Source organism: Saccostrea echinata, unplaced genomic scaffold, assembly GCF_033153115.1.
Source record: "Saccostrea echinata isolate AGI-Se365-2 ecotype Australia unplaced genomic scaffold, CSIRO_AGI_Sech_v1 ptg000041l, whole genome shotgun sequence".
Taxonomy (NCBI): domain Eukaryota; kingdom Metazoa; phylum Mollusca; class Bivalvia; order Ostreida; family Ostreidae; genus Saccostrea; species Saccostrea echinata.
In genome coordinates, this window is record NW_026889790.1 from 166780 (window position 1) to 192644 (window position 25865).

The 25865-nt window shown below is 33.7% G+C and overlaps 1 protein-coding gene and 1 non-coding gene across 2 annotated transcripts; one reads left to right on the forward strand and one right to left on the reverse strand.

Annotated features, from left to right (window-relative positions):
- Window positions 1-33: 33 nt before the first annotated feature.
- LOC133200675 (TATA element modulatory factor-like) lies at window positions 34-25136 on the reverse strand. Its single transcript, XM_061336439.1, has 24 exons — window positions 25091-25136; window positions 23822-23983; window positions 19947-21716; window positions 19696-19763; window positions 17027-17130; window positions 12954-13071; window positions 12308-12363; window positions 12090-12154; window positions 11872-11968; window positions 11130-11215; window positions 10900-10961; window positions 9301-9365; window positions 8907-9063; window positions 7927-8019; window positions 7692-7746; window positions 7447-7548; window positions 6661-6853; window positions 6079-6148; window positions 5172-5264; window positions 4893-5003; window positions 4108-4257; window positions 3780-3905; window positions 3334-3444; window positions 34-1073 (listed from the first exon to the last, which is right to left on the reverse strand). The coding sequence occupies exons 2-24, from the start codon at window positions 23949-23951 to the stop codon at window positions 1050-1052; spliced, it is 3906 nt and encodes a 1301-aa protein (XP_061192423.1). The 5' UTR covers window positions 23952-23983; window positions 25091-25136; the 3' UTR covers window positions 34-1049.
- A 250-nt stretch (window positions 25137-25386) lies between these two features.
- Trnai-uau (transfer RNA isoleucine (anticodon UAU)) lies at window positions 25387-25495 on the forward strand. Its single transcript has 2 exons — window positions 25387-25424; window positions 25460-25495. It is a non-coding gene; the product is annotated as a tRNA-Ile (tRNA).
- Window positions 25496-25865: the final 370 nt, after the last annotated feature.

A 25865-nucleotide genomic window follows, 5' to 3' on the forward strand; every position in this document is an offset into this window, starting at 1 on the left:
TTAGCCTGATTATTTAGCTAAATAAATAACACCTTTTTTGCATCTTGTAGATTTATTTCACCGACAGGTCGTAAACAATCAGTAAACAGGCATTTCTAGTAACAAACAAAATTACAGAATGGTAAATTATTTATAATTTAACTTGAAATTCATACAAAACAAAGTAAAATATTGGTTGATTTAAGAGTTCAGTAAAGATTAAAACTGTACAAGTATTCATCCATATAAGCAAAGTATTTTTACAATGGAGCCAGGAACACCTTTGTTATATATTTTATTTATATCATTAATACCAAGATTTATTTATTTATAAATATACATCAAGGTAAGCTCAAACATCTGGGATCTAAAGATAATTTCACCTCGAATGTACACCCTATATTATATATAGGTACCTCCAAAGCAAAGTATTTGACTATATGATTTAGAAACATGTACCCAACAAGTGAAGAATACACATGAAAATGAGAACATACATAAATGACTGAGACACACTAGTATGAAGCATACCCTCTGTACTCCTCACCTCTGAGCTTATACAGTCTTATAATAAATACACACTTATAACATGACAATATATTAAGTTTATCTCCCACACTCTGAAAGCCCTTTCTATTACTTACATTCATTATTTATATCGATAACATGCATGACCTGGAAGTACCATTATCATTACTTTTCACTCTGTAATGATCATTTCAAGTTTATATTACGTTTTATTGATTTTTTCATTCAAGGAATTCTGTATACTACTTACAAATTTCAACATCGTATAAATGACAAATACATGTATTTCTTATCCATATTTCAATAAAATTGACGGAAAAATGTCACATAAAAGTTACACCGTTAAAAAATTCAAAATTTATTGATAATACAATGCATACTTGGGTACATGCCTTCGTAGAACCAGTTCTTGCCACCTTGTGTAGCTTCTGATTAAATGATAAATCCGTCTTGTATTGGATCTACGAGGGACTTCTTCATCGTCCACTCTCTTTATCACAGAACTGTACGCCGTCATCACACAATGGTCCACTCAGTGTCCACTACTTAGCAAGGAGATGATCAATCTGAAAGGATAACAATTAAACAATTAAAAAGTCATATATTAATATTTACGCATTCTACATTATACAGGCAATCAAAATATACTGGATTGAAATTCAATATGTACATGTATATTCTCTACCTCTCTTCAATTTGCTCTTTTTTTCATTATTTTTGAGGCATAATACTATAATTTATATATTTGAGCAATCAGAATTTGAGAACATGTAATTAATACATCTGAATATTCAATTGACCGATCAGAGTTTGAATATCTGTAAGAACTGCGAACGATAGTATTGTTCTCCCGCCTATCTCCAAGTCAATTTTCAAAAGTTAACATATTTAAATGATTTTTCCTTTTTATATAGTTATTTATATGAATTTTCATGAAACATTACTTATTTGGGAAAACAAAGAGAGATAACTCTATAATTTGAGTAAAACGTGTTTTTCACTATAGAAATCAACGGAAAATGGAAAATATTTTTAAAACATCTCCCCCCCCCCCCCTTGAAACAAAAATTCCTTTTTACGGGTAATATGGATTGTTATTTCACAAATTCATTTCAAAGCTTTTTGTGTTTCACGGGTGTGTGTGTGGGGGGGGGGGACATATGTTTACAGATAAAAAAAACGACAAAAATGCTCTCTTTTTTTTTTTTTTTTACCAATTTCGAAGGGTTTTACAACTTTAACGTTGTATTTTATCAATTACATATGTTTAATTTTATATGCGTAAAACAAAAGGAAAGATTTAAAGAACATTTCTATAAAATAATTGATTCTGATTGGATAAAAAATTCTTCTGATAACTGCATCAATAAAATCTGGAGTTCACATGCACTTAGCAGCCGAAACTACTTTGGCTGACTTTACATGTATATTTCCCGCTTCCAGATTACTTTGTGAAAGAAAAATGAAATACTTTTGCTCTCTTTTCCTGAATTTCAAAACTTGTCCGGTACGTTCCTGATTTATTTTCTACTTTCGTTTCTTTCCGAATTATCCATCCCCCTTTGCTAAACAAATAAAATCGTCTGCAATGTCAACAATGCAGTTGCGGGTAAGAAATCATCATATGTATGTTATATGTTTGCCTTTGAGATAACTGGTACGAACAATAGAACTGTGAAGAAATGTTTAATGCTACCAAAGAGGAGAAATGCCGTTAATCTGTTAATTCTTAGGAAACGAATGCATGAGAAAAACGACACTGAGCGAGGACGGAATTCTTTCAATGCTACCGACTCTTTTAGATTTTACAGCATATTGTGATATGCATGGACAGGTTGTGATACGTATACATTTATATGTTCGGTTTGAAATTCAGATGAAGAAATGCGCAAATGAAATCCAAAATTTCTGTGACCTGTAGAAAAAGTTGTTAAGGTTATATTTGAGTAGCTTCCTTTTACATTTACAAACCTAAAGATATCAGCTTACCAGGGATAATATACCCATTGGGATATAGCAAAAATTAATAACACAACAGGTAAGTTTTTTTTTATGTAAAAACTCTTATAATTGTCAGAAAGAGCTGGTAATGACACAGTATTTGAAAACGCTGTTTCTCCCTATTACTCTGCGTCTGAAAATTTAGGTAGTCTAACTAAAGTATATGTTGGACAGTCACTCGTTCTCAGGTTAAATCTCATCTTGAAAGATAAATATTAAATTATAAGAAATAAATCTTATTATTTTTTATTTGGTCGATGTATCAAAGAAGACTTGGACGGTAAATTTCTTCAATGCTCGTAGATCTGTACATTCAGCCATTTTGAAATTTAGCAACGTTGTTGTGATGTATACCTACGCACAGTATTTGATGCGTAAATTAAATATTAAAGTGAAAGAAACTTTCATTTTATTTTTTTAAAATCATAATTAAATGATAAGAAATGAATGTAATATTTTTTTCTTTGACCGAAATATCAAAGAAAAAATTTGGACCGAAAACATTTTCATCAATGCGCGTAGCGCATTGATGACGTTTTCCGTCATCCAAGAATATTTTAAAATATGCTTATGCTTTCAAGCCTGATTTCAATGAAACCATCATCTACCCCCGTTATAAAAAGAGTTGGAATTAAGAGTAATTAACTATTCAACACTGGTATAAAAAATATTATTCAATTACCATTGAACACTTCTTTGCATTCAACAAAGATTTTACGGCCAAATTGCCATTATTATTAATTTAAATGGGTGTAAAATGTAGGCGGGAATCGGGAGTTAGCGTGCCTAGTTCTTTATACATCCAACCAATCAGAATTTGATTACCTGTAATTTGTACATCTCCTTGACATCCTGAAGATCTAGTCTCAGTTCATCAGCTTCTTCCACTTTTTCTCCATACATTTGTAACAGTGCATCATACCTCTGGTTCAAATCCTACAGTACACAGTTACATCAATTAGGTCCTTCCATCCAGAATAGATATTAATTGTTCTACTTTAACAAATTATTCATATAAAGTAATATTGATAACAAGTTTTGGGATTATGGTAAATCTATATATTTGTGTTACAATATTATATTTCTGAGACACAAAAGCATTGTATATATTTGCGAGATGCAACTTTCTTATGTTAACCAGATAAGTCAGAGTTATTTCCCATTGTTATTGCCTAGCTATACATGTACGTTTATAAATGACCCCAAAAAGTGTTAAAGTCTATAAATGAAAAGTGCATGTCCTTTGAATTTAATTTTTTAAAAAGAATTACCTCATACTGCTTTTTGAGTTGTGGTAACTCTTCAATCTTTTCGTGAATTTCTTCATTTTGATTGGTCAGATTGACGAGTTCTCGAGCCATGGACTCCCGGGTTCTCTCCAATTGTTGAATATCACTCTACATCATATAAATAACTCAAATAATGCAAACAAAATTTTATCAGTAAATGCATATTAGGGAGTTAATGAACCAATATTCAGAATGATGAAAGATATAATACAAGTAGTTAAAATCATTTTTAATTGCTAAAATACATGTTTTATTCTTCAATTCAAAATATTTCATCATCAGTTTTAGTGATATTGTTTGAAAAACTTACTTTTAATTGGAAAATTTCACCATCTCGCTGTTTTAGCTGTGACTGAAGGCTGTCAATCAAATTTGCAGCCCCACCCCCTTGTCGTATACTCTCATATAGTGTCGATCTACTGGACACAGGAGACATCACAAAACTTCTCTCCAAATCATCCTACAAAGGCCAAGTAATGCTTATATTAACCTTGATCTTTCAATTTAATTAAGTGATCCTACTATACATATAACATACACTCAAACCTAAACTTGACGGGACAAAGAAAATCTTCAAGATATCAAAGGATCTGAGATAAAGAGGTAAAATTACATAAAGAAAAAGTAGGTGGGACATGATTTCCAGACAATTCATCATATCCATGGTATTTGAAATATTGATGTTCAAGATACTGAAGTTTAACTGTAAATGTTTCCAATCACTTACTCATTGTAGGCAGTGAATAAAAAGAGACTACTAATTAAATACACGCTACCACGTCACATATTCAAATCTAGTTTTAAAACATTTCAACAAGATTAAACTTTTAAGAAAATCAAGTTATTAACTACTAAGAACGCCAATTCTCCCACATTCCATAATGAGGGGGCTTAAATACCTATCGGGGGGGGGGGGGGGGGGGGGGTATATCATGATTTTAAGTCCTAAAAAACTAAGTAGTAAGGCTTGAATAACTACTGAAAAGTATTCTTGATAAATACGACTGACAACAGTATTGCATAAATTGTCAATGCACTAAGACCATTCAACAGAGTATAGCCAAAGTTTCTACAATCAAGAAGAATACTGGTTACCTGTGAGAAGGATATAGACATGGACCCATGGTCACCAGTCACACTCTCAGATCTGGACACAGACAGGGGTGACACTGACCCCCGGGACTGAGGGCGCTGGAGGTCCTTCTCCTAGAAACACATTCAGTATCTGATCACTGGTTCATGAAAATGTGAAATTTTTTATTAAGTTCAAAAATATTTGTGTTGTACAGACTTTTCTGGAAAAGTGAAATTCATTTCTACTGGACAAGAAATTTGTGAATATCCATTAAGAATAAGAGACTTAGATGTGTGTACCATCTGTGAGATTTGTTCCTGAGCCAGGGTCAGTTTCTTCCTCTCTTGTTCCACTTTATTTTTCTCCATGTCCAGCTGGGTCTCCAGGAAAACCTGTAACAATATATAAATAGTGCATGTAGTAACACTGAAAATGTTCATCCTAAGAAAACCATTGTCAACCAAGGCTGCAACTTCAGTTGACAATGGTTTTCTTGGGGTGAACATGTTCAATGTTATCCTTAACTACATGTAGTTTTTATTACTGGTATATTATACTGAATGTTTTATGCAAATACAAATAACTGGACTGTGTGGCATAGATTCCGCACAGTTAATAATTTTGTTTGAATACCATCCGTTGTCAAGTAAAGAAGACTGTTGATTTGTTCTATCACAGAGGGTGCATCATTCAGAGGGTAATAGTGCTTTTTAGCAAATGTTTCTCAATGAATTCAACTAACTTACATGAAAATATATGTACATTATAACAGATGGTTACACTTTTATGTAAATTAGTCAGATAACAACTGTAAAATTATGAAGTTGATAACTGTGAGAAAAGTTTGCAGAAAGGTTTGCATATTTAAAACATTCAATATTACAGAAAATATTTTTACATGGTTGTGAGGGAAAACATGTGAAATTGTCACCCATTTAAATATTATTGTTGACCTACGATTCACTTCAGTCAACAATGGGTTGCCACTGGGTGACAATTCACGTTACCCTCACAACCACGTAAAATTTTTATAATGGTGACTTCAAAAAAGTCAGTGACAAACATAGGTAACAGTGTATTATACATCAGTGAACATTAATATATTTTCAAAGAAATGATGGGTCTCTTAATAATTTTTAGAATTGTGATACTTTTTAATTTTCTGACATTATGGTAAAATATTTATAATATCTGAAATGGTCTTACCTTTTCTTTCCTGAGGTCAGACATTTCCTGTGACATCTGTTGTTTAACAGCCTCAATCTGAACCGATTCACTGTGGGCAAAAGAAATCATGAATCTTAGCCAAACTTTATGAACATTTCATCGTTGTGAACTAAGTTTCCAAACATTGGCATTTATGAAGTGATAAAGAACCTAGGAGACAGCAATAATTTTGATAACTGTGAGGGCAGTTATGCAAGAATTAACAAGTGCACCCAGGTTAGTTATTATCCTCATAAACTCCATAAATTGATACTTATTCCTTATACTCAGTACCTGCTTTTTAAATTTTTTTTAATATTGTTCCAACACCATTTTCTTACCAAGTCATGCAATTTTTAACTGGCCATGCCCTCTGACATCATGTGATCTCTTTTTGAAGGTACAAGTATAACCCTGGATTTTACAGTGATGGTTATTATTTAAAAAATTTTACAACTTAATCTGAGTTCTCCTCTTCATGTAACGAATGTTTACTATGCTCTACTTTTCACTTTGAAATATCCCTACAACCAAGCCTGAGTGGACTGCTCTGAGCTTTATGAGTTATCTCACAATAGTTACCTGTGTTTGGCATCCTCTAGCACCTGTACTCGAGTCTTTAACATCTCAGTCTGAGCCGTCTGTTGAGCTTTCTCCTGTCGTAGTCGACTGTTCTGAGACTCTAGTGAGGCAACTTGAGTTGAGAGCTCCATCACTTTCTCGTTCGCTGATCTCTCCTTCTCCGTCACCATGGCCAACTGGGTCTGATTTTCAACTAAAAGCAACAATCATTATTCTATTGATTTTGATTTCAAAATTGTACATTACACTGAAGGTATTTGAAAGGATTCTAAATGGTGAGGTAAATCTTGCACACATATCATGTAATGCTACACCAAGTATGTTGCTTAATGCAAAAGATACTGTAGATTCCTAAATATTTTCCAGCGGATTGAAATGTCACACTTTCAATGGATCAAACGCAACATGTGACTGCTGGCTATATTTTTATGTCCAGCAGGTAGAATGGTAATATGGCAAACATGTTGTGTTACCTATCGATGTCAGAAATCACTTATTACAGAAACCACTTTCCATGATGTTTTCGTTTTGAAATTAGAGTAGTGGCCCTTTTAAGAAATGACATCAGATTTGTATTGCTTGCGTCACAAAAGATGGAAGTGCCGAGATTCACTCAAATGAGAGAAGAAAAACATTTAAAATTAAACAGAAAAAAATTGTTTAAAGTAAACAAAGGTGCCTCAAGGTTTCTTACTTGCTGTCTACGAAATATATTGGGTTGATCAATCTCATAGACGGCATTCAAAATAAGGAATCTACAGAATGTTACAAATAACAACCCCATACCCAGCCTGTCAGAGAGATTCTTTTCTAGTTTTTCCCAGGACAGAGACTGAGCTGCATATGTTGACTGAAGATTCTCAATCTGTCTCAGCAGGGGGCGGGTGGCTGAAAGAAACAACAGCTCAAAATTCACCAATATCTCTCACACATATGTAAACATGTAAGTTCTTTTCTTAGACATTCTAATGAAGGATATCAATATCCATTAGAAAACGTATCCCTAGTACACAATGGCAATGTTGCCTTACCAGATGTTACATTTTGAGTGAGGTCCTGATTTCTTGCTTCATCTTCTTGTAAATGCTGGAAGTAAATTGTCATTGTAAACATTTCTCAAGCAGACAAGTATGCATAAAAACATCACTGAAACTGGACCAGAAATGACCTAATTTGAAAAAAAGAAGTCTCCATCATCTTCAATTGACTGATTACAATGTTAAAATGATGTGATGTAGATTAGATAAATAAAGAAGATCGTGTTACCCGCTGTAGATCGAAGATTTCTTGTCGTAGCATGTCTTCCCTCCTATTGTGTTCCTTTTCCATCCTAGACACAGTCATTCTCAGATCCTCTATCTATAAAACCAATAACACATAGACACAGTCATTGTCAGATCCTCTATCTATAAAACCAATAACACATAGACACAGTCATTGTCAGATCCTCTATCTGTAAAACCAATAACACATAGACACAGTCATTGTCAGATCCTCTATCTATAAAACCAATAACACATAGACACAGTCATTGTCAGATCCTCTATCTATAAAATCAATAACACAGACACAGTCATTGTCAGATCCTCTATTTATAAAACCAATAACACATAGACACAGTCATTGTCAGATCCTCTATTTATAAAACCAATAACACATAGACACAGTCATTGTCAGATCCTCTATCTGTAAAACCAATAACACATAGACACAGTCATTGTCAGATCCTCAGTCTGTAAAACCAATAACACATAGACACAGTCATTGTCAGATCCTCTGTCTATAAAACCAATAACACATAGACACAGTCATTGTCAGATCCTCTATCTATAAAACCAATAACACATAGACACAGTTATTGTCAGATCCTCTATCTGTAAAACCAATATCACATAAGTCAGTCTCTAATAATGGGGTCACACATGTAAATATTTCACAAATAAATCTCTCATTCTCTGTACCGTATGAAGAAAGTATTACATACATGTACTAGCATTTCCTTATGCAGTGTTTATCATAGTTATTAGAACTGTAAAATGACTTCACCACAGTGTACTTTTAAAACTTGCATATTTTCACTGATATTAACTTTTTTAAATACAGTTCTATGAAATTTCCTAAATTATGTTTCTTAAGCAAAACATGCAGTTTTGAAACACACTAAATGACAGAACCAAACACTTACAATTACCAGAAAGAATCTTTTCTTTTAATTTACAGAGAATACTATATGTTTGATGTGTGACCTGATTGATCAGAGCTTCTTTCTCCTGCTGGTTACTCTTGCGTTCTTGCTCAAGCTGAGACTTCAGTTCTTCTCGGACCTGCATCTCGAGACTCAGTGCTGTCTCGGCAGCTTTGCTGTCCTGTGCTGCACTAGAGCGGTGTAACTCTGCTATCTCCCTGTAATCATAAAGAAAGACACATCACAGAGAGAAAACATCAAAAATTATAACAGAATAAAATCACTGACAAAAATGTATAGATCAAAAGCATAAAAAATTATTACAGAAAAAATTCAGCAAACTGAAAGTTTGTAAGTTCAAATGAAGGGAAGTCTAGGGGATTTAAACATACAGACTATACTGTAGTCATTTGAACATTTTTTTTTTAGGGGGGGAGGGGGGAGTATGACTTTACTTGTAAGAGTTGTCCAGGGCTGTTTGTAATCCTCGGACTCTCTCCTGAGCATCTTCCAGGTCACTCTGTTGTAATAAAATGGATTTTATTAATCTAGAAATCCACAGACAAACAATACTTCACGTACTTTAATTTCTATTCACTAATTAAAAATTATAGGGAAATCTAGAATAAGAAACCAGATAAATGTCAGGTGATGTACAGTTGTCAGGATATTTATACATTGGAACATATGTAAATCAGACTCATTCCATTTGTATATATTTCTTGCTTACTTCATTTAAATCACCAATTTTATTTCCATGTTTACAGTATACAGTCAAACCTGTATTAAGCAGTCACCTGCGGGAACCATTAAAAGTGACCCTTATAGAGAGGTGACCTTTGAAAAGAGGTTCATCTTTTTTCAAGAAAAATTCTTTTCCAATTTATGTATGTTCTGTGTTTTTAAAATACTACATCATAGAATATTAAAGAAGGATGTGTTTTGGACATCAATGGTCTCAGTTAGATTTTTTTTAAATTTTAAATTAAGTTCAAGCTAAATTTGATGACTCCAACAAAAATATATTGAGTCTAATAGGGCATTGCATTATCCTCCCTCCAAACAACAAGACTTTCTTTTATTATAAGATAACATTATCAAGTTGTGCCATGAATAAGATATAATGTATTTTTTATCTGAACTTCCTCTAACATGTCTAAAGAAACAAGTTTAGTTAGTCCTGATAATTTTATGTTTAAAAGTAGCGTAATAAACAGACAAGTCATAATATTCTCAGTTTATCAAAGCAGTGCATAATGCAAATTGATATCAAATTCACAGGTGTTGTGAGCATTGAAGCGTGACTAATCCTAACGGTAGTCTTATCTAATTGAAAATCACAAGATAATCAGGACACATTGAGTATACAAAACAGTTAATTAGGGTTTCTACAAATAATAACGTTTCCTATGTGTTAAAAATGGCCTGCCATGCGTCTACACAATTACATCTATCGGAGTTGGGCATGCCAAACGTGAACTAATAATTAGGAAACACCTAATTATTGTATCCATTAATAGAGAAATAAGGATGCCTTGTTTTTTAATATCATTCAGATTTTTTTAAACAAGATTCCAATTCAATAAGATTAAGATTCTCGTAAGTCCGTTTTCCTGATAACCTTTTCGGTCACTATCACCCTTGTTTAGTTTTGTTAAAAAAACACAAATGAAATATCCAATATTTTAAATGGTTTTAATAAGGCCAATTATTTTTGTTCCATGATCTCGCTAAACAAGACCAATTATTTACATTAGTAACAAAAATTGGGAGTCACCTGACTTTAGATCTGGTCACGTGATCGGACAAAATGGCCGCTATATACGAGGTAAAACAGCGATTTTACATGAAATTTGATGACCACTGACCGCGCTACACAAGTGACCGCTTAATAGAGTTACATTATATAGGAAAATTCAATGGGAGGAAATAAAATGACCGCATAGGACAGGTGACCGCTGGATAAAGGTGACCGCTATGACAAGTTTGACTGTAATTGTTTATATCATCAACTTGATTTTCATGTTTGCAGTATTCTTTCTATATGTATTCACCTTGAGTTTGGATTTTTCTCTTTCCTGTTTTTGTACAGCTGTATTTAACTGATTGATGGCCTCTGAAATAAGACTCTAGGTTATAAAAGTGTTTACTGGTAATATGAACACCATATACACTGTATATTACTCTGAAAATATTACATTTCAAATGTTTAATATAAAAACTTTCAATGTTTCACTAATTCTTCTTCCCAAATCTCCACACATTCTACGAGAAATCCGTTTACCTGTCTGTTTCTTCTCTAAATCATCCTTGACTTCACACACCTTCCGCAGGTGCTCTAACTCTGTTTTCTGATCCTCCAGCTTTTTCCTGTAATTACATATAACTACAACTTTTAAAATAACGTCTGGTACAATTTTCACTTATCAACTGAGAGAATATTTGTCAAATAAAATCAAAAATCAGTTTCAGTGACAAATTTAACAATATCTGCTACATCACTTACATGTTTGTCACAACACAATCCAGATATCATAAAGATGATACATTATTTCTAAGGAAAGACAAAAATTAAGCCAACAGAAAACAGAATATGGCAGAGAAGTTAAGACGCCCATTTTAATGATCAATTTAGTTCACAAGAAAGAATACTTAGTACAATTTATTTGAATGTGCACAAACAAGCAGATGATTTCTACCAAAATATTACCTATACTCTGATGAAAAGTTTCCCAGCATGCCTTACGTTGGACTTACATTTGAGATGTAATGAGGGAGTCATTTTCCCAGCATGCCTTATGGTGGACTTAATTTTGAGATGTAATGAGGGAATCATTTTCCCAGCATGTCTTATGGTGGACTTACTTTTGAGATGTAATGAGGGAGTCATTTTCCCAGCATGCCTTATGGTGGACTTACTTTTGAGATGTAATGAGGGAGTCATTTTCCCAGCATGCCTTATGGTGGACTTACTTTTGAGATGTAATGAGGGAGTCATTTCCCAGGATGCCTTATTGTGGACTTACTTTTGAGATGTAATGAGGGAGTCATTTTCTTTCTCTTTAGCCCTCAGCTTCTTGATGATGTTATTACTCTGTAGCTGTTGTTTGGAAAGCTTCTCTCCTGTAACATTGATGACAGTTTTTTTTAATTATTTTTGTAACTAACACTATTTTTCCTCTTCCAAAATTTCCTGTTTTTAAATTCTTTTACTTGTTGTCATGACCCCACACCATACATGTACCTTCCTGCAGTAATTCTTTAATCTGTTGATCCTTCTCCTGAATCTGACTGGATTTTTCTTTTGTTCTGGAACATAATACAAAACTTTTAGTTCTTTCCTTCCACCAAAAAAATGTATATAAAATGCACTTATTCATTTGCCATGCAATAGTTGTGAAATCTTTAAACATGTATTTATAAATAAAATGAGGAGGAATATCTGTGAACTCGGTAACTTACTTTTTAGCTAACTCGTCTTGAGTGTCTTGGAGTTGTTTCTTCATGGTTTCTTTTTCCTGTAATTTACAATACATAGAATATACGTCTGATAGATCTTACTTAGTACCTGAACTTACTCCTTGAATATGGTAAAAATTTGAATGGGGACTATTACTGTATGGATATTACACATTTTATTTAAACTTAACTCATCATGGAACAAGAACTCTATTTATTTAATCACTATATACAAACCTGTGTGTTCTGTCAAGGCATGGTTGCACAAAAAGGGCATGGTGCCACATAACAAAGGTATGGTGCCACATAACAAAGGTATGGTGCCACATAACAAGGACATGTGCATGGTGTCATGTTAATTAAAAACTTTCAGGTCATCTTTAATATAATGTTTGTTTGCCCTCTCATGATTGGGTCGGTAGGTAGGTTAGAAAATCATTTTTCCAGAAAATTGCAATATATTTGCAGACGGGAGAAAAGGAATTAAAATAAAAAATAAAAATTGTGTCCTGGAATGTAAAAAAAAAAGAAGGTTTTGAGCCATTTTTAGCCAGTCAGTCGGGAGAGGGCAACCAAGCAATTTGTTAAAGATGGCCTCAGTTATCCCTACAAGACTGTGAATTCTATTCATTTGCCTGTATATACCTACCCTTATGACCTGGTTGATTTTTTTCTCGGCCTCCGACAGCCTCTTTGTGAATTCTGACGTGACGTTGTTAACATCTTCCGATTCTGCTTCCTTTAATTCTTCTAACTGCTGAATTTGACTGTCGACAGAAACGCTCAAATAAGCATCAACATTATTGCAGCTGTATGTAATGAACTTAAGTCCTTAAAAGAATTGTATCATGAATCATTGGAGGAGGAATTTGAAAATCTGATAGGTTATAGTTAATTTTTTAATCATTAATCGTACTGCACTTGTTGACAATATACAAATGCCTGTGCTGTGATGTACTTGTATGTGAGTGTGCTGTGACATACTAGTTTGTATGTGTGTATGTGTGTGTACTATGATGTACTTGTATGTGTGTACACTGTGACATACTAGTTTGTATGTGTGTGTGTGCTGTGATGTACTAGTTATGTTCCCCAAACGAAGTTGGGGAACATATTGTTTTTACTCTGTTTCTTATTAAGTCTTCCGTTCACAACGGAAGACTTATAGTGATTGTATTGTTTCTTTTTATTATTATTATTATTATTATTATTATTATTCCTCCCAAATTTTGTGAGCGCGATTACTCAGAGATGGTTGGATAGATTTTCACAATTTTTCACATGATAGTAGGCTGATATATGAAGTTTATATAAAATTCCGTTTTTTGAAAAATTCACTTCCGGTCCGAAGTTACGGCCGAATTTCCAATTTTTAAATGGACTTTTGTCCGGAATTTTTCTCGGAAACGGTTTGGGGTAAAGATGTGAAATTTACAGGAGTATTAGATCATGACATTCTCTTTGTTTCGAAGTTGTTTTCGTGTGTTTCCGGTACTTCCTGTCCGAACCGGAAGTGAACTTGTGTTTGGTCAATTTTCAACTTTTTTGTTTTTTAATATTTTTTCAAGATATTATTATGTATAACAGAGGTTATTCTACAAATACTAAATATATTATTTGTTTTGAAATCAGATTCCACATTTTGCAGATTTTCGGTACCCTCATTTTCCCTATTTACCTAGTGTGTAGACAATGGGCAAAGAAAGATAACTCTGACTTGTAAGTGAGAATAGAACTTTCGAGATAAAGGCGGAAATAGTATCGATGACGTTAGAGACATATACACTCTCCATATCAAAATATTTAGACGTTCTATATTCACTCTTCAAAATTTAGGAGGACGTTGGTTACCGCTTCCAGTGCATGTAAAGTTTGAAGTTGCCAGTGTAGTGTAAGTCTGTATTGACAGTTAGTTAATTTACACATGAATATATCTAAAAAAAAATTAATATATATATGCTAGGTAGCTAATTCTTGAAAGTAAATATATAATAAGCACTGAACATACATTTATAGTGATGGACAGGCATGCAGTTTTATCTATTTCGTAAATTAAGTTCAGAATACGATAGTTATAAGCCTTCTATAATGCAGACGATTTATTATTCTCTATGATCTGAATGCGAAATTATCCCGATTTCCGAGTTTTACTTTCGATATTAAAAAATATTACATACACTCAAAAAAGGAATTAAGCGATAGAAAATTGTAATACAGTACTGTTTTAAAGCCTTTATAAATAAATTGATATCTGCCACTGAAAAGAAAGAAAATCAATCTATAGATTAGATTTGGTTATTACATATATATTTGATAAAAGGTTAAATTATTTATGACACATGATCTATACTCTATATACCCAAGGAATTATAAAAGATGTGAAAAGGCGATTCTTGGATTCTTGTGAAATACTCAAAGAGTTAAAGAGTGTGTGAAATAATGGTACGCTATATGTTTCTTTTGAAAAAAAAAACATGATAAAAAAATTGTACAAGTCTGTTGATATGTGGGATAAGTATATCTGAATGAACACAATTTTATGCAATGATATATAATCATGTGCATGCAACTGACGTCCGTACTTTTCCTTGTAATTCATAAAATTATCTAATTCCTTTGAAGCCCCCCCCCCCCCCCGTCTTGAATTTGAATTATATATTCGTTTTAGATTTAAATCTGGAACATGTGAATAACATTACCATTTACATGTATACAGAATTTCATGTTTTATAATTATGAAATGTTCAATTTACATGTCTGAGAGAGAGAGAGAGGAGAGATTCCCTCTTAATCCCGATCCAGACCAAAAATTAGTTCTTTATCGGTCACACCCATTCTTTATTAGATGTTTTCTGATTTCATAGTCAGTCATGGTCACATCCTGTATATTTTTCAGCTTAAAAAGTATCACACGAAGTGCACGTGTGTTGACCTGTCAATCAAAATCACTTGACGCTGTATGCACTGCAATTAAGTAGCCTGAGTTCGAAATGATCTTGAAGTATGATCTTTAAGTAAATCTGCTGCAACAAACTTGTGAAAAAAATAGAATAAAATAAAAAATAAAATATCTCGGTATTATGAACTTCGACTGTGGGACGTAGAGACCGGTCCTTTGGATGAGATCGTATAAATCGAGGTCCCTTGTCGCAGAAGATGCTGGCATAAAAAAGATTCCCCACTGCTCAATTGCGATAAATGCCAAAGTATAGGACAAAAATTTACAGTCTCCACCGGCGAGTGGTGGCGTCTCCATGTGAGTGAAAAATTCTGGAGAGGGACGTTAAACAACATACGTATAATCAATCAATCAATCAATCAATCGATTGCTGAAGAATTACTGTAATTGAATAATTTGTCTTATAGGTATGTTGTCAAATCTTGATATTATAACTTTACAAAACTCAGTGACTTTACGTTTAATGTGATACTAACTTAATTCATTATATTTTTTTATAACACCATCACAATTATGCCAAAAGATACACACAGTGAAGTTTATGATAGTACGGTGTTCGTTCGTCTGTTTGTTTGTCTTAGAAATGATTGCAAACATTTTTTTTTAAATTGCTAATGATATACGTATATCTCTTATAGGTGCCAAATGTATTATACAAGATTGATAATGAAAATCAAAGTACCTTAAGTACTGAAAGGACTTTTTTCCAGTTATTTTTTTCTTTCACAGTAAATATGATATGTATGTTTTTTACACAGAAAGAAGCAAATTCTTACAGATTTAGAAGAACGGAAGACTTTTTTGTTGCCATGGCAACAAGAGTCTAGTTATTATTATTATTTTTCTTCTTCTTCTTCTTCCTGGGTACTTTTTTGTCCGCGAGTGATCTCGTCAACTACTCATCCGATTGAGGTGAAACCTTTTTAGGGTTAATGGGCATGTTATGTAGATTTGCGGAATCAAGGTCATTTTGAGCGCACGTGCATGCACGTGCGTGCGCGTGCAATGTGTAAAATGACCAATATACTTGATATAGCTGTAACTTTTATATTTTTTGATGAAATGCTTTGATACTCAGAATATAAGGATATATTAAAAGTGTAAACAAGATGACATGGTCAACATGCGCATGCATGCACGTGTGCGCACGCGCAAAGCGTAAAATGACAAATATACTTGATATACTCGTAACTATTATACGTTTTGATGAGATGCTTTGATACTCAAAATATTCATATATATTAAAACTGTAGACAAGACGACATGGTCATCATGCACATGCATGCATGCATGCACGTGCGCGCAATGGGTTAAATGACCAATATACTTAATGTAGCCATAACTTTTATATTTTTTTATGAAAAGCTTTGATACTAAGAATAAACAGACATATTATAAGTGTTGACAAAATGGCATGGTCATTATGAACATGCATGCAGGTGCGCATGCGTGCAATGCTAAGATGACCAATATACTTCATATAGCCGGAACTTATTTATTTTTTGATGAAATGTTTTAATACTGAGAATATAAAGATGCATTAATAGTATAGATGAGATGACATGGTCATCCTGCACATGCATGCACGTGCGCGCGCGTGAAATGCAAAAAACTATCAATATACTTCATTGGCTTATTTAATGAAGCTTACAGGAAATAAGGCACCAAAAGGGTGTTGGGGAGCGTTTGGGGAACATCTGTAACGGTCCCCGTTACAATTATAACTAGTTTGTATGTGTGTTTGTGTGTGTTCTGTGACGTACTTGCGTAGGATGTTACTGGTTTCCATCAGGTCATTGTTGTCTTTACTCATCTGAACCAGTTTACTTTCTCTGGCTTGTAGAATTTCCGTCAGCTCAGCAATTTTCTGAAAGTGCATCCAAAATAAATGTCATCATTGTGTACCTGAATGTAGAAAACTATTCAGTGTATTACATGAATGTAGGTTTTAATACTTCAAAAAATACCCGAATACATTGCATGCTGGTTGAAGCAAAGGGTGAAGTTATTTTATTTTTCATTACTCTAAAATCCTCTATATTTAATCAAGGAAAATAGAGCATTAATGTCACAGAGAAAGAAAATAAGCAAATCCTGAAATGCCTCTGCTTAGAAACTGATGGAGAATTATACATGTATCAAAAGTTATACAATGAGAAAAAGCATGCTTATTTATCTTTACACAAGTTAAACACTTGATAGCTTTGTATTATTACTACCAGAAATGAAAAAAGAAAAAGGACAAAACATACATAGTTATATTGAAGGAACCCCAATGATGGATGAAAAACCAACCTTTTATGACCATAGCTCACCTCAATGATTATCATATATGAGTGATGCTGTCAATGAGCTATTTCATTACTATGAGGGAAAATCAACATCCAAAATTAAACTGATACCTAGCATCATCTCTCTCCAGCAGAATCCTTATGGTAAGCCTTAGAGTTTTCTAAAGACCTGGACATTGTAATCTAGCAACTATAGTCATGTGTAACAAATGAAACAAATCTATTGGTAACCATCCATGCTTGAATCTTCTGTTCAAGTTTGGTTAGGAAGAGAACAGTATCTGTCAGTCTTGAAGCCAAGACTAGTAATGTTTTCCCTGAACAAATAAATTATAAAGAATGTTAGTAATTCCTGCATTAATTCTGAAAAAAATTATGGACTTCAGGGCTAGCTAGAGCTATTCCTATTTCTTTTATTTATCTTTTTTTTTTTTGCTGGAGGTTTCATACAATGCAATAAAGGTCAAAATATACATGTTCTTCAGAATGCTCCTGCTTAAAGCATGTCAATCCTGGTCACTCATTCTGATACCCAATGTCACTGCAACATCTAATGAATGACTGGTGTATACATTTCTAGATGTACATGTTTCATGCAAAATTGGTCCAGATCTTGTTTGCCTTTACTTGGGAATAGTTTGCATTAGAATTTGACCCTAGACACATACAACTACATTAAAACTAGGATTATAGCATTGAAACTTTCTTGAGGTGAGCTAAAAAAAATATGATGAATGTTGCATGTGCTTGATGTAATGAAGACCAATGATTATTGCTCAGCACCTTCATTTATTCAATAATAACAAGTAATGTTGAGTGAACTCACATGTTATTTTACATGTACATCACAGAATTATACAAATGTTCAGAGAAAGCTGAATTCACACACTTTTTATTCAAAGTCTCCTTTTTAAAAAAAATAGTTTGTATTATTGAATTCTGCTCCACCAGATAGCTGGCCATTTACTTCCTTGGTACTTTACCTTATATGCTTAATTGAAAAAAAAAAAAACAAACAAAAACTGAAAATGGAATGATCATGTAAACATTGAATACATAGTGTTAGTGCAAAACCCCACGAAACACTGAAAGCTGTAGCACACACCAACATCAAACAACATCTAAATGGGACCTGCTCAGGGGTCAATAATGTTTATATAAATATAACAGTATTTGCAGCTTATCATATTATATCACAACTTTCTTCTGTTTCAATTCAAATTTAAAAAAAAAACAACACTTTATTATGGTTTTCTGAGAGTTGCAATTGTTTTATGAAAACTTTTTTTTTCCTAAAAAATTTACACCAACACCACAAGGATGTCTTTCTTATTGCATTGATGAACAAAATTGTCAAATTGATAATAGGAAAAAGAATATTGCAACAAAAAAAAAGTTGGTAAATTGATATTTTATAAATTCAGCTATGTGTATATATATCTGACAAAAACAGTGCTGAGATGGTCCCTATGTAGAGGTTGTTTGACCTTTGACCCCTACACAAACCCTGACCTGCTGGTATACTACATCACTGTTTGTGGTGTCCGTATTCTCAGGGACGGTCTGTAACTAAAACATACAGCGTCTTATAAATACTTCCTATTTCTAATCCAGCACCAGGAGTCCAGTCCCTAGTCATACACTGTTCTAATGCTATACTTTCTCAAATATTCAGTCTTTGCATTTGACCACACCTTGAAAAAAGTTGTTTTTTGTGCCCACAACTCAATAAACCCAAATTGTTCTGTATACATTAATTCACAGGCATTTGAAATAAAAATTATTTTTTCTCAATATCATGCAGAAATGATGTTTTATAACAACAAACATGAACTGGCTTTACATGCTTAACAAGAAAAATGTAAATTTTTAATCAAATTTCACAGGAGATAAAGTTCTTGTATTTTTCCATGCAGAGTATCTCTGGAGATTTAACAAACATTTTTTTTAACTTAAAACATAATTGAAATAATGATAAAAGCATTTATTCCATAGCTAAAATCAAATGTTAGTATACTAAGCAAACAGCTGGCAATATTATCATGTCCAAACATGCTCATAACAACAAGCAATGTATGCATGTCCTATGTTACTTCTTGTTCCAAGTGTTAAGCGTAATCTGAACAAGTACATACTGTTACCTTAATGAGCTTCTGCTGTTGATCATTTTCAAAATGTTCACTTAGTGGGAACAAATCATGTTTTCCCCCTACAAAATACCCAATAAATATAAAATTTCTGTAAAAATCTTAATCTATTTAAAATTAGATCCTTTAATCAGCTCAAAAAACTTCAGATCTTTTTTGAGCCAGTCAAAAGAATCTGATTTTAATAAAATTAGACAAAATGTCAAATAGTAGGAAAAAATAACATCTTTTGAGATGATCCTAACCTTCATGCATATGCTGGTTTCCCCTATGGTCATCTTCATCTTGATAATCCCTCCCTGGACTGAGTTGTTCAAACTGTCCCTCCCTACTGTGGGTGCTAGAGCTGGACTGACTATCAGATCGCCTGTGGGTGGGGCTGCTTCCTCTACGTGCCGTTTTCTGAAGGGATATCTTCAAGGGAGATAAATCCACCATTTTAGACCCATCTCCATTGGAAGTAGGAGTTGACACGTGTGATATGATTTCTATGTCGGAGGATGTAGTTGTGGATATCTCATCCCCCGAGTCATGGCCTCCCGTGCTGCGAGAACACTCTGACTTTGATGGTGTGTCACTTCCATTATCCTCCATTTTGGCACTGTCATCCATTGCATCTTCAATCATACACTTTACATATGAACTACTAGGGGAAATTTCTCCCATGTTTTCTGAGGGCTCAACGTCTTGATTTTCAGATGATTCTGGAACATTTTCTGGAATGTAATCTTCTGGTATGCTATCATCAGATTTTGTCATCTTTGTTGAGCTCTTTTCAATGACTGTTTCATCTGATGTATAAGTGTCTAAACTACTGTCCAGTTTGTTTGTGTCTGAGTCTGTTCCACCAAGTGAACTTGCTGTTGAAGGGCTCAGAGGTAAACCAGAAAGCCTCTCTTGATCGATATCTGGACTATTAGATGGAATGTCAACTGGTTGAGATCTGTTTACTTCAGCTAAAGAATCAAAACCAACTGGAATATTAACATCATTTTCTCTTACACAGACAACTGTGCCCTCTTCTCCAACTGCAGTACCTTCATCCACTGTTTCTGTCATTTCTCTGTCTTCCACTTCTTTGGTTTGGGCTTCTATAGCTTCCTCTTCTTGTTGACTTTCTACTTTATTTTGAATCTGTTCCTCAGTACCCTCATCAACTCTCAACTGTACCTGATCTTGTACACACTCCACTAAATTGTCTTCTTTCACAATACTCTCTTCTCCTTCTTCTTTCACTTCAGTAATTGCTATATTTTCCTTGAAATCAGAATGAATCACTGGTGATGGGCTTTGTGGAGTTTCTTCGTGTGACGGTTCACTGACTATTAATTCACTAGACCCACCCTCTGATTCAGAAACACTGGATAATGGCGGTTCACTGTCAGAACGCTCTCGTTCTAACTCTGTTAAACTGGAACGTTTATTGTCTTCAGAACATATAGATTTTTCAGCACTTTCTTGATTAATTATAGCTACATCTGTTACTTTATCTCTGTTAATTTTTTCATCACTAACTGATTTAAGTGTATCATTATTCATCTCCTTTTCGTTATTTACATCTTCACAAATTTCTTTTTCCTGAACTTTAATGTCTCCTGTGGTATCTAATAAATCACTTTCTTTTACACTCTCCACATTTTGTGACTCTGGCTTTGATTTTTCTTCCACACTCTCTCCTACTCCTTTGTTTTCAGTCTTTTCATTTTGTACACTGGATTTTAATTTCAGTGCCCCTTTCTTAGTTTTAGATGACAAACCACCAGGTTTTGGGTTGACAGGTGATGATTCAGTTTTCTTGACAGTGGAAGCCTCACTAGATTTATCCAGTTGTGACTTTTCTTTTTTAGGCTTGGTAAGACTGGTATCCATCCCCCACGGCATGGACCAGGCACTTCTTGTGTCCTCTACAGATTCATCCTTTCCTTTGTCCAAAGAAAACGACCCCCAGGAAGACCACGATGAACCTGTGTCTTTTACTTTTTTAGGTTCCTCTGAAGACTTGGCAACTTTGTTTTCTGTAAAACAGTTTTAATGTTCATTATCAAATTTAAAAATTAATTTCTTTTTTCTTTTCCAGAATGTATCAATCAAAACTTACTTTTTAACCTGGATTAAATCTATCATAGATACATGTACTGCAATTTTACTTTACTAATAACCAAATAAAAGTCAGCTTAACATAGGTCGCGGGTTTGCAGGCAATTTAAAAGTGTCCGAAAACATACCATGAAAATTAGTTATATGAGTCCTCTACCTTCGTTTTATATTCTCTGAAAATTTTATAAAATCCGTCTGCATCGTTTTTGTGTAATTTAATCCCAAACACGCCATTGTTGTTGTGACATTTTTGGCGTTATTCTATTGAATTATATAAGAAAAATGTCGTTTTCAGCTCGTTTTGAGGCAAGATTTTGTTTCAAAAAATATCAATAACTTTTAAATGGTGCAGACAAAATTTTTTCCCCTTTGGTATTTTAACAAAGAATTGATTTGAAATAAATCAATGTGAAAAAATTAATATGTCTTCGAGTTAGTTTTCGCGTAATTTAAATGCGGATAATTGCTTTTATATCACAAAATGTAACATTTTTAAGAACGACGTCATAAAATATCGCGACGTCATGCTTGACGTCGTGAATATCTATCCTGTTTTCAGTGCAGAAAAATAAGATTAAATAATTTTTATAAAAAAGAAATTCACTTCTATCTGCTTTCAAGTGACCCATGAATCGTATCATAATAATTCAATATCAATGAAATGATTACTAGACATGTTTCTCTTCAGATTAGGGTTTTTGTACGTCTTATATTAGTGAAAATTCTCGCAAGGGACGTAAAACAACAATCAAATGAATCAATCCTTTAGTTTTGTTCCAATTTACTTTCTTTATGTGTTGTTTTCTTACCATTTCTTTTCTGTTTGTTTTGTTTTGCATTTTTTAGTAGATTAGATGTATCCTTACAGATTTTGGAAATAATAATCTGTCAGCAACTGGGCAAGAAAAATGAATAAACTGTCCATGGCTAGTTCTGGCACCCCCCCCCCCCCCCTCCAGGGGAGTTTTCAACTTTGATGTTTTCCTTTTTTTTTGTTGCTTGTAAGACTTTTTTCACTGAAGAAGAAATAGATAATCTGTCCTTGTTTTTTTTCTTAAAGTAAATAATCTGTCCTTCACCGACATGAAAATAAACAATATGTCTCGGTAAAATTTGCCACCCCCTCTCCTTCAGAATCAAATCCTAACAGGAGGTCAGTGTCGCTAACAAATTGTCTTATGTTTCATCGTACCTTAACAGTATTTAATTCATGATAAACTGTAGATCTATATATTTTAAAAATATCCTTTTTAAAAATAAAGTTAATCTTTTGATGTGACAGGTGTATTTTCGATTTTTTTAAAATAATGGCTTCTTTATTAATAAATCAAACTGTAAATTCAAATACGATCAAAGGAAAAAAAGTCAGTTGAACCTTGTGTCCATATCGTTTCGGGATACCAAGTGAAAACAAATCAATCGCAATTTCTCGGGCCTTTCCGACCAGCCGAAAAACAACCACTTGTTTTTAAAAGCTTGCAGGAAAGGCCCGAGAAGATTCGATTGATAATAAATATAATTAAACGTTTTATAATACTTCCAGTGTCGATCATTCGAATCGTAATAAGCCCTTTTCACTAAATTACCAATTCCAACAAAAGTTATATCCAAGTATTGTATCGACTATACAAATCGTAAAAAGCCTTCATTATTTTTGATAAGTTGTTGCTTAAATAATATAACATTAAACTACCAATTCCATGAAAAGTTATAGCTAAATAATGATATACTGAAGAATTTAATAAAACAAAAATCATCGCAGATTTCTTTTTCATTGTGACGTCATAATCAAATGTGCACAAGAAAGTCGCCCAAATCATATAAATTGCGTACCCAATTTTAACGACGTCAGCAAACCCGCGACCTACGTTAAATCATTTCCTTAAATGGTAAGGTTATACTTACAGTCAATGTCCAGTATCACCCATACATGTTTTACATCAGTTAACTTCTGGAGTACCTGCAATTCTTATAATAGATGGGAATTTACCTGTAAAATTTTCTCTAGCCATTTAAATTTTACCTGATACTGATGGAGTCTCTACCACAGCCCCATCCTCGTTAATGTCAAGGACTTTATCAATCTTTTTCTGAGCATTCTTCAAAGCCTGTGTTGCAAAGCTGGAGAAACTTGATGTGTTCCACCAACTCATTCTGTACAACTATTGCTCAAACACCCACATGTCTAAAAAAAAAAAAAAAAAAAATAGGAAGTAGATTTAATAACACAGACTTATTCTTTAGTTGTATTAAAGCTAACTCTTTATACATTTGAGACTAAATATTTTATAACTGAGTGATTTTAAGGTGAATGGAATAATTCATTGTTGCTGCTGTTGCTTTTTAACGGCAATGTTAAGGCAGTGCTCTTGTAATAGGCCAGAAACATGGAGGACAAGTGCTACAACAACAATATCCAGATATTCACCAATACATGTCTATGACAAATCCTCCAGATTAGATTGCCTGACAAAATCAACAACACCAAACTATGGCACTGAGAACAAACCAAGCCCCAACTGAAGAGGAGATAATGTAGAAAAGATTGAAGTGGATAAAGGCACATTCTACACAAGCCACATACTAACACCACAAGGCAAACCCTGTCCTGGAATCCCTAAGGAAAATGCAAGAGGGGTAAGGCCGTGAAACCCCATGCAAGTAGAGAGTCTGACTTAGAGGCCGACACCTAGTTAGAATAATCTGTGTCTGGGGACACCAGGAACAAGAAAAACATGGAAAGAGCTGAAATAAATTCCTTTGGATAGAAAGGCCTGGAGAAATCTTGTGGGTGGCTTATGCCCCAAAAGGGGTAGTAGGCATAACTAATTAAAGATTAATGATTCTCTCTCTCTTAGTGTCACCAGTTTGACAAGTAATGACAAGTCTGAAACTGAAAGGTGATAAGTTAATACAATGTATATGGTACATGTCTCATTCAGTTGCTAGTTCCTGATCCACTGTAAGAAAATAATGGACTTTCTACTTTAAAAGAAATGATTTCTTACAGAAATACTTCCACATTCATGCTTTCAGTTCCGTTGTAACAATTCTTATAAACAGAGAACTATAGAAGCAGTAGGCCTAAACACGACTGTTTAATGTACGTATCCTTATGCAACGAATAGATCTAGTCAGAATACCTTTATTTACAAATTGGATGTCATGTAAAAGCATAGTTTATATTTTATGTGTCTCTACAATAATATGCAGGCGTCTATTTTTCTTTTAAGCAATCCAGAAATTCCATTCTTTCTGAATTCTCCTTGTGTTTTACATTGTTTATTCGTACCTCTTTTGGTTTTCCTTCGAAGAGACCTGGTGTATAGAGATTTCTTTAATAGATCATAAATGTTTACAAATTTGACATGGGCGCAGCCATTTTGTTTTGTTGACGTAGCAAGTGGAGCTTACTTGTTGGTGAATTAAATTGCTGGTTCCCCGTTGTGTGAATGCAAAGAGAAGTTGTTATCAAACTATCGACTCAAACAGAGATTGTGATTATGTGTATTGTTAATTAGAAATAAATTAATGATTATAATTATGGCATTTGGAATATGTAGTTTGTTTGATGTCACACTTCCAGTTGCTCCGGTGGCACAATCGGTTAGCGCGCCGTACTTATAGACAGTACCTTCCCTGTGCTTGCACAGGATGAGGAATGCGGAGGTTGTGAGTTCGAGCCTCACCCGGAGCACTATTTTTTTTTCATTATAATTTTTACAGTCGTCCAATCAAAATTTCCCCCCATCTACTTGTCATAATACGTCATGAAAATTATCAAACCGTTTTTTTGAAAGGGAAAAAAATGGCAACACACTCAAGACAAAATCAAAATCGATGGAATACTTTCGCGAATTAACGCCAAAGTAAAACCAGGGACCTATACAGTATATTATAGGTCCTTGGTAAAACTTAGCACAATAATTATCAACACACATTACAGGCACATATTGTCCGGAGTGGGGTGGAGCTGCTCTTTTTTTGCGAGCATTATCTTTTAATTTAGAATGAAAATGTTCATGGAAGGGCCGGTTGTCTCCTGTTGCTTGTCGACTCCCCCCCCC